The sequence below is a fragment of the Centropristis striata genome, chromosome 2, assembly GCF_030273125.1.
Source record: "Centropristis striata isolate RG_2023a ecotype Rhode Island chromosome 2, C.striata_1.0, whole genome shotgun sequence".
Lineage (NCBI taxonomy): Eukaryota > Metazoa > Chordata > Actinopteri > Perciformes > Serranidae > Centropristis > Centropristis striata.
In genome coordinates, this window is record NC_081518.1 from 695,219 (window position 1) to 708,179 (window position 12,961).

Sequence of the window (12,961 nt, forward strand, 5' to 3'; positions counted from 1 at the left end):
TCTATCTATCTATATATATATATATATATATATATATATATATATATATATATATAAAATACTAAAAATGGTTCAAGTAACATCTGAACTGCTGAAATATATCAGCTAAAATTTTAATATTTGAGCTTTGGGAATTTGTAATAAATGTTTTTGAAAATGACTAATTTATTATTTTTAATTCAGAATAAGGTTATCATATATAAGGTATATATATATATAGATAGATAGATAGATATTTATTTGCATATATATATATATATATATATATATATATATATATATATATAATATTAAAAATGGTTCAAGTAACATCTGAACTGCTGAAATATATCAGCTAAAATTTTAATATTTGAGCTTTGGGAATTTGTAATAAATGTTTTTGAAAATGACTAATTTATTATTTTTGATTCAGAATAAGGTTATTATATATAAGGTATTATATATTATTATTATTATATATATATATTGCTTTATAGATATCTATAGAGCTCCTCCTCCCTCCACCAGGGGGCTCCTCCTTCCTCCACCAGGGGGCTCCTCCTCCCTCCACCAGGGGGCTCCTCCTTCCTCCACCAGGGGGCTCCTCCTCCCTCCACCAGGGGGCTCCTCCTCCCTCCACCAGGGGGCTCTTCCTCCCTCCACCAGGGGGCTCCTCCTCCCTCCACCAGGGGGCTCTTCCTCCCTCCACCAGGGGGCTCCTCCTCCCTCCACCAGGAGGCTCCTCCTCCCTCCACCAGGGGGCTCCTCCTCCCTCCACCAGGGGGCTCCTCCTCCCTCCACCAGGAGGCTCCTCTTCCCTCCACCAGGGGGCTCCTCCTCCCTCCACCAGGGGGCTCTTCCTCCCTCCACCAGGGGGCTCCTCCTCCCTCCACCAGGAGGCTCCTCCTCCCTCCACCAGGGGGCTCCTCCTCCCTCCACCAGGGGGCTCCTCCTCCCTCCACCAGGAGGCTCCTCTTCCCTCCACCAGGGGGCTCCTCCTCCCTCCACCAGGGGGCTCTTCCTCCCTCCACCAGGGGGCTCCTCCTCCCTCCACCAGGGGGCTCTTCCTCCCTCCACCAGGGGGCTCTTCCTCCCTCCACCAGGAGGCTCTCCTCCCTCCACCAGGGGGCTCTTCCTCCCTCCACCAGGGGGCTCTTCCTCCCTCCACCAGGGGGCTCCTCCTCCCTCCACCAGGGGGCTCTTCCTCCCTCCACCAGGGGGCTCCTCCTCCCTCCACCAGGAGGCTCCTCCTCCCTCCACCAGGGGGCTCCTCCTCCCTCCACCAGGGGGCTCCTCCTCCCTCCACCAGGAGGCTCCTCTTCCCTCCACCAGGGGGCTCCTCCTCCCTCCACCAGGGGGCTCTTCCTCCCTCCACCAGGGGGCTCCTCCTCCCTCCACCAGGAGGCTCCTCCTCCCTCCACCAGGGGGCTCCTCCTCCCTCCACCAGGGGGCTCCTCCTCCCTCCACCAGGAGGCTCCTCTTCCCTCCACCAGGGGGCTCTTCCTCCCTCCACCAGGGGGCTCTTCCTCCCTCCACCAGGGGGCTCCTCCTCCCTCCACCAGGGGGCTCTTCCTCCCTCCACCAGGGGGCTCTTCCTCCCTCCACCAGGAGGCTCTCCTCCCTCCACCAGGGGGCTCTTCCTCCCTCCACCAGGGGGCTCCTCCTCCCTCCACCAGGGGGCTCTTCCTCCCTCCACCAGGAGGCTCTCCTCCCTCCACCAGGGGGCTCTTCCTCCCTCCACCAGGGGGCTCCTCCTCCCTCCACCAGGGGGCTCTCTCGGCTCTCTCCGGCGGACTCAAAGCGCCTCCTGCCCCGGAAGAGGACCCGGACCCGCCGTTAGAGAATCTGTTGTGGACTGAACCTGCTGCAGCGTTCTGCTCCAGCTTTCTGCTCCAGCTTCTGTTCTTCTACCGCAGCGAGCTGAGCCTTGCTGCCGCCCTTCGTCCCTCCAGAGGCGGATCGTTGTCGTCCTGGACCCGGTAGAGATGTCGGTCGTTCCTCCGAGCCGCTCGGCCGCCGGCTGGCCCCGCGGAGGAGCCGTCCAGTTCGGGAACAAATACATCAGCGGGCCCGCTAAACCCCTGACGCTGGAGAGGACCATCAACCTGTGAGTTTATTATTATTATTATTATTATAATTATTATTATATATAATATAATACTACTAATACCACTAATACTACTACTAATAATAGAACAAATACATCAGCGGGCCCGCTAAACCCCTGACGCTGGAGAGGACCATCAACCTGTGAGTTATTATTATTATTATATATATAATATAATACTACTAATACCACTAATAATACTACTAATAATAGAACAAATACATCAGCGGGCCCGCTAAACCCCTGACGCTGGAGAGGACCATCAACCTGTGAGTTTATTATTATTATTATTATTATTATTATTATATATATAATATAATACTACTAATACCACTAATAATACTACTAATAATAGAACAAATACGTCAGCGGGCCCGCTAAACCCCTAACGCTGGAGAGGACCATCAACCTGTAAGTTTATTATTATTATAATAATATATATAATAAATAATATAATACCACTAGTACTACTGCTAATAATAATTAAATAAATGCATCAGCGAAATCCGCTAAATATATATATATATATATCTATAATACTGCTACTGCTACAGAGGCGTCTCTGTCCCTTTTTGTGTTTCGGTACCAGTCTGATTATTATCCAGTTAAACATTTAGATAGTTATAACCTGGCATCAGATCCTATATTCATCCTATATCCTATGATACATGCCACAATAGTCAAGTCAGAGTTTATTTCTAGACATTTAAAAACAACCTCAGCTGACCATAGTGCGGTACAGTTATTAAAATACAATAGAAATCATTTACAAATATAGTTATAAAAAAAAAACCCAATGAAAACAATAAAAATACTAAAAACAGTCAAACAATAAAACAGTAATAAAAACTCAATCCAAAAACAGAGTTTTATTAATTTCTGCACCTTTGTCTTCCACAGACGTGTTGAAAACGCTGCAGTTGCATTTCATCAAATTATTTTATTTATCAACGGCAGAACTTTTGATTCCAGGATCAACTTTACCAGATATTTCTCAGACAAAAACTGTTGCTCAGTTGTTCTGCTTGGCACTAAAAGTTTCAAAGGAAAAATCAAAGAACAAGATTATCATCAGCAGAAGTTAGTTTGGAGGCAAACAGCAGGAGGTCAGTTTGTTTTTGACTTCAGTAGAATCATCTGAGGGCTTCTGGTCTCACAGTGAAAGATTTCCTACTTTTTGACATTACAGACATTATGATGATTAATGAAACCAGGTTGTACTAACATTTTAGAAGCTGGAACCATTAAAACCATTAATCCGTTTATAGTTGTTGATCAAAATGAATGTAAAATCTGAAAAAGGAAGTTTGACGACCAGAATCCTGAAATAAAATGTGTGTTAAAAATCTGTTTTATGTCATTAAAGTGATCTTGAACAATAGTTTGTTTTATATTGCTGAAGTGTAGATCTCAGCTTTACTAGTTATTAGGCTCGTCAGAAGTATCGATACTCAAAAAAGTACTGATAATAAAACGTTGTATCCGGATACGATACTCATTTTAAAAAGTATCGAGTATCTGAAGCTTGTTATCATAGTTGCAGTAACTGTTTTTATTATAAATATTTAACCTGTGGTTCTGTTCATTTTTACATGTTGCATTTTTCTTAATAAAAATATTTCTGTTAAATTTTGGGGTCTTTGTTTTTATCCTGGTGGTATCGAAAATGGTATCAAATATTTCAAATATATAGTATCAGTATCCAGTTGAACATTTTAGTATGGTGACAACCCTACTAGTTCTAGTTTTCTGGTTAATTTATGTGTTCTGTGTGCAGATATCTAGTGAATGTGTTGTGTGTTTGTGTGCAGATATCTAGTGAATGTGTTGTGTGTTGTGTGTTTGTGTGCAGATATCTAGTGAATGTGTTGTGTGTTGTGTGTTTGTGTGCAGATATCTAGTTAATGTGTTGTGTGTTTGTGTGTTTTGTGCAGATATCTAGTGAATGTGTTGTGTGTTTGTGTGCAGATATCTAGTTAATGTGTTGTGTGTTGTGTGTTTGTGTGCAGATATCTAGTGAATGTGTTGTGTGTTTGTGTGTCTGTGTGCAGATATCTAGTTAATGTGTGGTGTGTTTGTGTGTGTTGTGTGTGTCTGTGTGCAGATATCTAGTTAATGTGTGGTGTGTTTGTGTGTCTGTGTGCAGATATCTAGTTAATGTGTGGTGTGTTTGTGTGTGTTGTGTGTCTGTGTGCAGATATCTAGTTAATGTGTGGTGTGTTTGTGTGTGTTGTGTGTCTGTGTGCAGATATCTAGTTAATGTGTGGTGTGTTTGTGTGTCTGTGTGCAGATATCTAGTTAATGTGTGGTGTGTTTGTGTGTCTGTGTGCAGATATCTAGTTAATGTGTGGTGTGTTTGTGTGCAGATGTCTAGTTAATGTGTTGTGTGTTAGTGTGTGTTGTGTGTCTGTGTGCAGATGTCTAGTTAATGTGTTGTGTGTTTGTGTGTGTTGTGTGTCTGTGTGCAGATATCTAGTGAATGTGTTGTGTGTTTGTGTGTCTGTGTGCAGATATCTAGTTAATGTGTGGTGTGTTTGTGTGTTTGTGTGTGTCTGTGTGCAGATATCTAGTTAATGTGTGGTGTGTTTGTGTGTTTGTGTGTCTGTGTGCAGATATCTAGTTAATGTGTTGTGTGTTTGTGTGTGTTTTGTGCAGATATCTAGTGAATGTGTTGTGTGTTTGTGTGTCTGTGTGCAGATATCTAGTTAATGTGTTGTGTGTTTGTGTGTGTTTTGTGCAGATATCTAGTGAATGTGTTGTGTGTTTGTGTGTCTGTGTGCAGATATCTAGTGAATGTGTTGTGTGTTTGTGTGTTTTGTGCAGATATCTAGTGAATGTGTTGTGTGTTTGTGTGTTTGTGTGTCTGTGTGCAGATATCCTCTGACCAACTACACGTTCGGCACCAAGGAGCCTCTGTACGAGAAGGACAGCTCGGTGGCGGCTCGCTTCCTGCGGATGCGTGAGGAGTTTGAGAAGATGGGCATGAGGCGGACGGTGGAGGGCGTCCTCATCGTCCACGAGCACCGCCTGCCCCACGTCCTGCTGCTGCAGCTCGGCACCACCTTCTTCAAGCTGTGAGTCCTCCACCAGATCTTCACCCAGCGCCCCACGGGGTTCTTTAACGCAGGGGACTCAAACTCTAATCACCTGGGGGCCGCTGGAGGCAGGATCAACATGACCAAAAAAAGACACAAAATGACTAAAAAAAGAGACAAAATTACAAAAAAAAGACACAAAATGACTAAAAAAAGACACAAAATGACCAAAAAAGACACAAAATTACTCAAAAAAAGACACAAAATGACTAAATAAAGACACAAAATGACTCAAAAACGACACAAAATGACTATGAAAGACATGAAAAGACACAAAATGACCAAAAAAGACACAAAATGACTATAAAAGACATGAAAAGACACAAAATGACCAAAAAAGACACAAAATGACTAAAAAAAGACACAAAATGACCAAAAAAGACACAAAATGACCAAAAAAAGACACAAAATGACTAAAAAAAGACACAAAATGACTAAAAAAAGACACAAAATGACAAAAAAAAGACACAAAATGACCAAAAAAGACACAAAATGACAAAAAAAAGACACAAAATGACAAAAAAAAGACACAAAATGACTAAAAAAAGACACAAAATGACAAAAAAAGACATAAAATGACCAAAAAAGACACAAAATTACTAAAAAAAGACACAAAATGACCAAAAAAGACACAAAATGACCAAAAAAGACACAAAATGACTAAAAAAAGACACAAAATGACCAAAAAAGACACAAAATGACTAAAAAAGACACAAAATGACTAAAAAAAGACACAAAATGACTAAAAAAAGACTCAAAATGACTAAAAAAAGACACAAAATGACCAAAAAAAGACACAAAAAGACACAAAATGAGAATCCATGTGGGAGTGTCCCAATGCATCATGGGACTTCTCCAGAACTTATAAATCATGGTGAAGACGACTATAGCGGAGGGAGCTCAGATATAACAGCTATAAGCTCTCAGATACTTTATGAATGTCATTTCTATCTGCTACAGAGGCTGAAAAATCTATTATTTAGTAGAAGAGTTGACTTATTGCATCAGAACGTACAGGCTGCTGTGTAGTCGCTAGTTGTCATGGCGACGGGTTTCACTGCTTTTTTCCACCCGACTGTGTCCGACGAGAGGCGTCAGAATCATCAGATAAGAGCTCGTTGGCGTCGGGGCCCATCAGGGCGCTGTGTGGGGCCCTTAAATGTTTTTAAGTCTCACTTGAAGCCCCGCCTCTTTTCTCTTGACTTCCATTAAAGTTTTCCTCCTGCTAGTTTTAGTGAATAATGTCGTCTAGTAATCCCTCAGTGCTTTAAAATGATCCCTTCTTCTTTTAATTTATTTAAAAAAAAAAATGTGTTTAGTTTTTGTTTCTTTCACCTTCCTTTTATTGCACTTTTTGCACTTTTATGTGAAGCACTTTGGTGTCTCAGCCGTCTGTAAATATAGAAATAAATGTGACTTTGACTTTCCTGGTTCCTCCTGCTGCAGGCCTGGAGGAGAGCTGAGTCCTGGAGAAGACGAGGTGGAAGGACTCAAACGTCTCATGACCGAGGTCAGTTTATCTGACTAACTTTAGTTTGATCCTGAGTTTATGTGACTAACTTTAGTTTGATCCTGAGTTTATGTGACTAACTTTAGTTTGATCCTGAGTTTATGTGACTAACTTTAGTTTGATCCTGAGTTTATGTGTCTAACTTTAGTTTGATCCTGAGTTTATGTGTCTAACTTTAGTTTGATCCTGAGTTTATGTGACTAACTTTAGTTTGATCCTGAGTTTATGTGACTAACTTTAGTTTGATCCTGAGTTTATGTAACTAACTTTAGTTTGATCCTGAGTTTATGTGTCTAACTTTAGTTTGATCCTGAGTTTATGTGACTAACTTTAGTTTGATCCTGAGTTTATGTGACTAACTTTAGTTTGATCCTGAGTTTATGTAACTAACTTTAGTTTGATCCTGAGTTTATGTGTCTAACTTTAGTTTGATCCTGAGTTTATGTGACTAACTTTAGTTTGATCCTGAGTTTATGTAACTAACTTTAGTTTGATCCTGAGTTTATGTGTCTAACTTTAGTTTGATCCTGAGTTTATGTGACTAACTTTAGTTTGATCCTGAGTTTATGTGACTAACTTTAGTTTGATCCTGAGTTTATGTAACTAACTTTAGTTTGATCCTGAGTTTATGTGACTAACTTTAGTTTGATCCTGAGTTTATGTGATTAACTTTAGTTTGATCCTGAGTTTATGTGATTTAACTTTAGTTTGATCCTGAGTTTATGTGATTTAACTTTAGTTTGATCCTGAGTTTATGTGATTTAACTTAAGTTTGATCCTGAGTTTATGTGACTAACTTTAGTTTGATGTTGAGTTTATGTGACTAACTTTAGTTTGATCCTGAGTTTATGTGACTAACTTTAGTTTGATCCTGAGTTTATGTGACTAACTTTAGTTTGATCCTGAGTTTATGTGACTAACTTTAGTTTGATCCTGAGTTTATGTGACTAACTTTAGTTTGATCCTGAGTTTATGTGACTAACTTTAGTTTGATCCTGAGTTTATGTGACTAACTTTAGTTTGATCCTGAGTTTATGTGACTAACTTTAGTTTGATCCTGAGTTTATGTGACTAACTTTAGTTTGATCCTGAGTTTATGTGACTAACTTTAGTTTGATCCTGAGTTTATGTGACTAACTTTAGTTTGATCCTGAGTTTATGTGACTAACTTTAGTTTGATCCTGAGTTTATGTGACTAACTTTAGTTTGATCCTGAGTTTATGTGACTAACTTTAGTTTGATCCTGAGTTTATGTGGTTTAATCTTGTGTGATCAGATTCTGGGGCGTCAGGACGGCGTGAAGCAGGACTGGGTGATTGACGACTGTATCGGGAACTGGTGGCGTCCAAACTTTGAACCTCCGCAGGTCAGAACATGATCACAAGATCTGAAATATGAAATTAGTGAAGCAACATTTCACATGAACAGATCTGTGTTTCTGTGTGTCCAAGCAGCTTCTGGTTCTAGTTTAACCATCCGAGCCCCAACAGGCCGTTCAGGCTGTTTTAATTGTTCCTTGTATTTCACCACAACATATAATATATAATAGATAATAGATAATATATGATATATAATATGTAATATGTAATATATAGTAGATAATATATGATATATAATAAAAGTCCTGCAGCTCTGTGGAATCAGCTCAATCAAGGCTAGAAGTTTAACCAACTCAAACATGTCCTTGAGCAGGATAACACAGGATAACACAGTTATAATGACATAAAACCCAAAAGTTAAAGTTGCAGACAGTCCTTGAACGCACCACAGGTTACACAAGTTTCTGTTGGAAAAAGTAACAAACACGAAGCTTAAAATTTGATATTTCTGTCAAAATCACTTTATTCTACATGTCTAAATGTGGCTTAAACTAAACAGTTTGTAATAAGATGTTAAAAACATTAAATTCTGCTGAGACCAACAGTTTAAACAGAGCTGAGAGGAGAGGACAGGAGAGGCTGTATAAATGTAAATAGTTTTAATATGTATGAAACTATTTTTTGTTAAAGTTTTGTATATAAACATTAATTTTACTCCAGTTTTAAAAACAAAAAAGAAAATATTTTGTCAGAGAAATTCAACTTGTGTCTTTTCTTTCTTCTTGCTTAATGTCATTATAACTGTGTTATAATAATTATAATATTATAATATTACCTGGTTGAGTTCTTCATGGTTCTAACAGCAGTGAGACGTTTCATCCTCCTGAGCAGCAGAAATCAATATTATATATTTAACATTATTACATTGTGCATTATGTATCAGTTTATTGTTTGTTTGTTTGTTTATTTGTGTACTAATGTGAGCTGGTGTTTGTGTCTTCCAGTATCCGTATATTCCAGCTCACATCACCAAACCCAAGGAGCACAAGAAGCTGTTTCTGGTTCAGCTGCAGGAGAAAGGTCAGTTCATCTAATAATTATCTCATAGTCAGTTCATCACAAACAACCTGTTTATTTATCGTTTTAGCTGTTAGGACGTTAAGGAGAGAATAAATATTAGAGGTGAGAATCAGCGAGACCGTTTTATCCTGTTTATTTATCTTATATTGTGAGTGTTGATACAATATATTGAGATTTAACTGTTTAACTTCATTCTGTGTTCACAAAATTAAATTCAGTCAAGAATTGTTTGGTCAAATAAGAGAAAATTGTCCGTTCTGAATGAGAAGATTTATTAAATTAAGATTATTAAATCTAGAAATAAGCATGTTGAACACTTAAAATAATAAATGAACTCTTAAACCAGATAAAGTAAAGCTGCAGCAGTGATGAACTGGCCGAGCAGAGTGACCTGATGATTATTTGGTTCTTACCAAGATAAAAAAAAAAACTTTAGATTTAGAAGTGTTAGATCATTTATCTGGTTTTAAGAGTTAATTTCTTATTTTAGTAACTAAAGTTAAAAACTAAACTAAAGTTAATTTTATTTTAAGTGTTCAATATGCTTTTTCTAGATTTAATAAAAAAAACTGAAAAAAAATAGTCAGAAGAAAGTCAGAAAAACAGAAAAATATTACTCTGAAAAACAGAAAAAAAATGTCAGAAAAAAGGAGCGAAATGAGTCAGAAAAACAGGGAAAAAAACGCCACGAAAAACAGAAAAAATAGTCAGAAAAACTGAAAAAAATTACTCTGAAAAACAGAAAAAATAGTCAGAAAAACAGAAAAAAAGTCAGAAAAACAGAAAAAAATTACTCTGAAAAACAGAAAAAATAGTCAGAAAAACAGAAAAAAAAATTGGTCAGAAAAACAGGGAACAAATTTCCTTAAAATAAGAAATGAAAATTGATTAATTTCTTATTTTAAGTGTTCAAAGTGCTTTTTCTAGATTTAATTAAAACAAACAGAAAAACAGAAAAAATAGTCAGAAAAAAAGTCAGAAAAACAGAAAAAAATTACTCTGAAAAACAGGGAAAAAAACGCCACGAAAAACAGAAAAAATAGTCAGAGAAACAGAAAAAATAGTCAGAAAAACAGAAAAAATAGTCGGACAAAAAGTCAGAAAAACAGAAAAAAAATTACTCTGAAAAACAGAAAAAATTGTCAGAAAAAAAATAGGTCAGAAAAACAGGGAAAAAATGTCCTTAAAATAAGAAATGAAAATTTATTAATTTCTTATTTTAAGTGTTCAAAACTATTATAACCTTTGTTTTATTGTCCTTAAGTTGTTTTTGTGTTGTTGTTCTTAGTTGTTTTATGCACCAATAGAGCTGCACTCTAGTTTCATTGCATCATATACAATGAAACTAGAGGCTATTCTATTCTATTCTATTCTATTCTAAATCTATCCAGTATGATTAAATCTCGTTGTGATGTTGTGTGTTTGTGTGTCTGTGTGTTTGTGTGTGTGTGTGTTGTGTGTTTGTGTGTTTGTGTGTTGTGCAGCTCTGTTTGCGGTCCCGAAGAACTACAAGCTGGTGGCGGCGCCGCTCTTTGAGCTGTACGACAACGCTCCGGGCTACGGACCAATCATCTCCAGCCTACCGCAGCTACTCAGCAGGTACAAAGTTACACTTTAATCACACTGAAACATTTGTTTTTTATGTTGATGGATTGAAAAATGAAGAATCAAACATGATGACGTGAATTGAATTTGTCAAATTGCTGATAAAAGCTGTATAACCGTGAACTTGTGACCCTGTTTTCTTTCTTATGAATGTAACATATTTTATATATACAATGATTTAAAAAACTATAGGAAGGAACTGTTCAGTGTTGAAGTTACATAGCCGTCCGATGCAGCAGTCACATGTTCAGGTGTGCAGAGATTCTTTTTTTCAACATTTTGACTTCAAATTTGCTTAAAACTGTTTATTGAAAAGTGGATTTGTGATTTATTCTCTTGTCTGTATTATCTATTGTATTAAATAATAATTATAATAATAATAAACCTCCACAGGTTTAACAGAAGAAAGTAATTAAGTAAAGACAAAACATGTGATGCTTTTATTGTGAAAACCATCTCTGATTCCTGTTGATTGATGTTTTTATTGATGGTTTTCCAGGTTCAACTTTATTTACAACTGAGAGAGTGAACCGACGTCTGGCTGTCTCTGTGAGTTCAGGCCGGAGGCTGAAGAGGAGAAAATATTTCACAAAGCAAGCAGGAAGTTGTTTCTACTGTGAGAAGAAGAAATGAAATGTCACGTGTCTGTTTTTGATTTGTTTTTTTAATCTGGGGGATAAAAAAGTTAGATTTTTTGTAGTAGCAGTTGTTTCTGTATTCCAGTGTGGTGAGAATCTGATTTTATGTTTCCCAGGAAGCCGATGTTGATTAAACAAAGTGCATCATTGAGTTTCTGCTGTTTCAACCTGTAACGATGTCTGATTTCTTTTTAATAAAACGCTCCTTTCACGATGTTTTTATAAAGGTCGAAGAGCGTCGAGTGGCTGACTCACACTTTATTTTACCTTTTATATTAAATAATAGCAATAGAAACTAACATCAGATTTATTAGTGTTGCAGCAGCACAAACACAAAATAGGTTCAAATCAATGTTATAATAGTTTTGATTAGTTTTAGTTTTAATTTTGTTGTGAATTTTTGTCTTCAAATTCAGTTTTAGTTAGTTTTTAGAGTGAGTTTGCTAATAATAATACATATATATATATATATATTATTATTATTATTATTGCATACAGGGTTTATCCTAAGTATTTTTATTGCACATCAGAGAAAATAGATTGTTAAATGGATTATTGTATGTCGATTAAACAATAAATAAAAACTATAAATGTATATAGGCAAAGGATATATACAGTATAATGGTAAAAAAAACAACATAAAATAAAAAGTCTACTCAATATGTTTATATAAACTATATTAATTTTCTTTTTAAGGAGAAATTGGATCATTATTTTTTTGTTTTTCTGACCTGTTAACTAGTAAAATTTAGAATATATTTATTTCATCAAAAGAGTTGTTGACAGTTTTCTTTTGTAAAAAAAAAAAAAAACTTGAAGGTAATTTGCCATTAACGCCCTGAGTTCGGACTGTTAGGCCAATTGTGCCTGACAGTCTGAACTCAGGGCGTAATGACCCACATTATTTACGTCATTTGCCTGCGACGCTCTTCGCCGCTTTGACGCCTTCATGCGTCAGCAGCAGCAGCAGCAGCATGGTGGGAAAGTTGTGGAAGCTGCTAATAACCGGAGAGTTTCTATAAAATAAACTATAATAATAATAATTTATAAATAAAGTTGAATAAGAGTTCATAATGGCGTCCAGGCGGAAGTCCGCTGAGAGTCTGAAACCAGAGAAGAAGAAGAAGAAGAAGAGCTGCGAGGAGGAAACAGCTTCAGTTTGTTCTCTGGTGGCAGACGAACAGCTGAAGGAGGTGGTGAAGGAGGCGTGGAGCCAGAGGAGAGCCTGCACACAGGGTGAGGAGGAGGAGGGGGGGAGGAGGAGGAGCAGGGGGTGAAGAGGAGCAGGAGGAGGACACAGGGTGAGGAGGAGGAGGAGCAGGGGGGGAGGAGGAGGAGCAGGGGGGGAGGAGGAGCAGGGGGTGAGGAGCAGGAGGAGGACACAGGGTGAGGAGGAGGAGGAGCAGGGGGGGGGAGCAGGGGATCAGGAGGAGCAGGGGGGAGGAGGAGCAGGGGAGGAGGAGGAGCAGGGGGGGAGGAGGAGCAGGGGATGAGGAGGAGCAGGGGGTGAAGAGGAGCAGGGGGAGAGGAGGAGGAGCAGGAAGAGCACACAGGGTCAGGAGGAGGAGCAGGGGGTGAAGAGGAGCAGGAGGAGGAAGAGCACACAGGGTGAGGAGGAGGAGCAGGGG

The 12,961-nt window shown here is 38.5% G+C and overlaps 2 protein-coding genes across 3 annotated transcripts in view; both read left to right on the forward strand.

Annotated features, from left to right (window-relative positions):
• Positions 1 to 1,793: 1,793 nt before the first annotated feature.
• Positions 1,794 to 11,575, forward strand: nudt21 (nudix hydrolase 21). Of its 2 annotated transcripts, XM_059356294.1 has the most exons (8): positions 1,794 to 2,086; positions 4,960 to 5,160; positions 6,628 to 6,691; positions 7,968 to 8,057; positions 9,015 to 9,090; positions 10,575 to 10,689; positions 10,888 to 10,946; positions 11,195 to 11,575. In XM_059356294.1, exons 1-7 carry the CDS (start codon positions 1,965 to 1,967, stop codon positions 10,916 to 10,918), a joined length of 699 nt encoding a protein of 232 aa, XP_059212277.1. In that variant the 5' UTR covers positions 1,794 to 1,964; the 3' UTR covers positions 10,919 to 10,946; positions 11,195 to 11,575. The 2 variants fall into 2 exon arrangements, with proteins under 2 accessions (XP_059212277.1, XP_059212284.1); XM_059356301.1 differs by lacking the exon at positions 10,888 to 10,946.
• A 678-nt stretch (positions 11,576 to 12,253) lies between these two features.
• Positions 12,254 to 12,961, forward strand: part of ogfod1 (2-oxoglutarate and iron-dependent oxygenase domain containing 1) — a 16,636-nt gene continuing 15,928 nt past the window's right edge. The window contains exon 1 of the mRNA XM_059356389.1: positions 12,254 to 12,569. Coding sequence (XP_059212372.1) covers positions 12,407 to 12,569 — 163 coding nt within the window. The 5' untranslated portion in view covers positions 12,254 to 12,406. The remainder of the gene's footprint in view (positions 12,570 to 12,961) is intronic.

Bases quoted from the DNA above. Each gene is read 5' to 3' on its own strand.
- nudt21 (XM_059356294.1), top strand. From the start codon at position 1,965: ATGTCGGTCGTTCCTCCGAGCCGCTCGGCCGCCGGCTGGCCCCGCGGA. The intron at 8,058-9,014 runs GTCAGAACATGA...TGTGTCTTCCAG, and splicing joins CAAACTTTGAACCTCCGCAG to TATCCGTATATTCCAGCTCA. The intron at 10,690-10,887 runs GTACAAAGTTAC...AAAAAACTATAG, and splicing joins CTACCGCAGCTACTCAGCAG to GAAGGAACTGTTCAGTGTTG.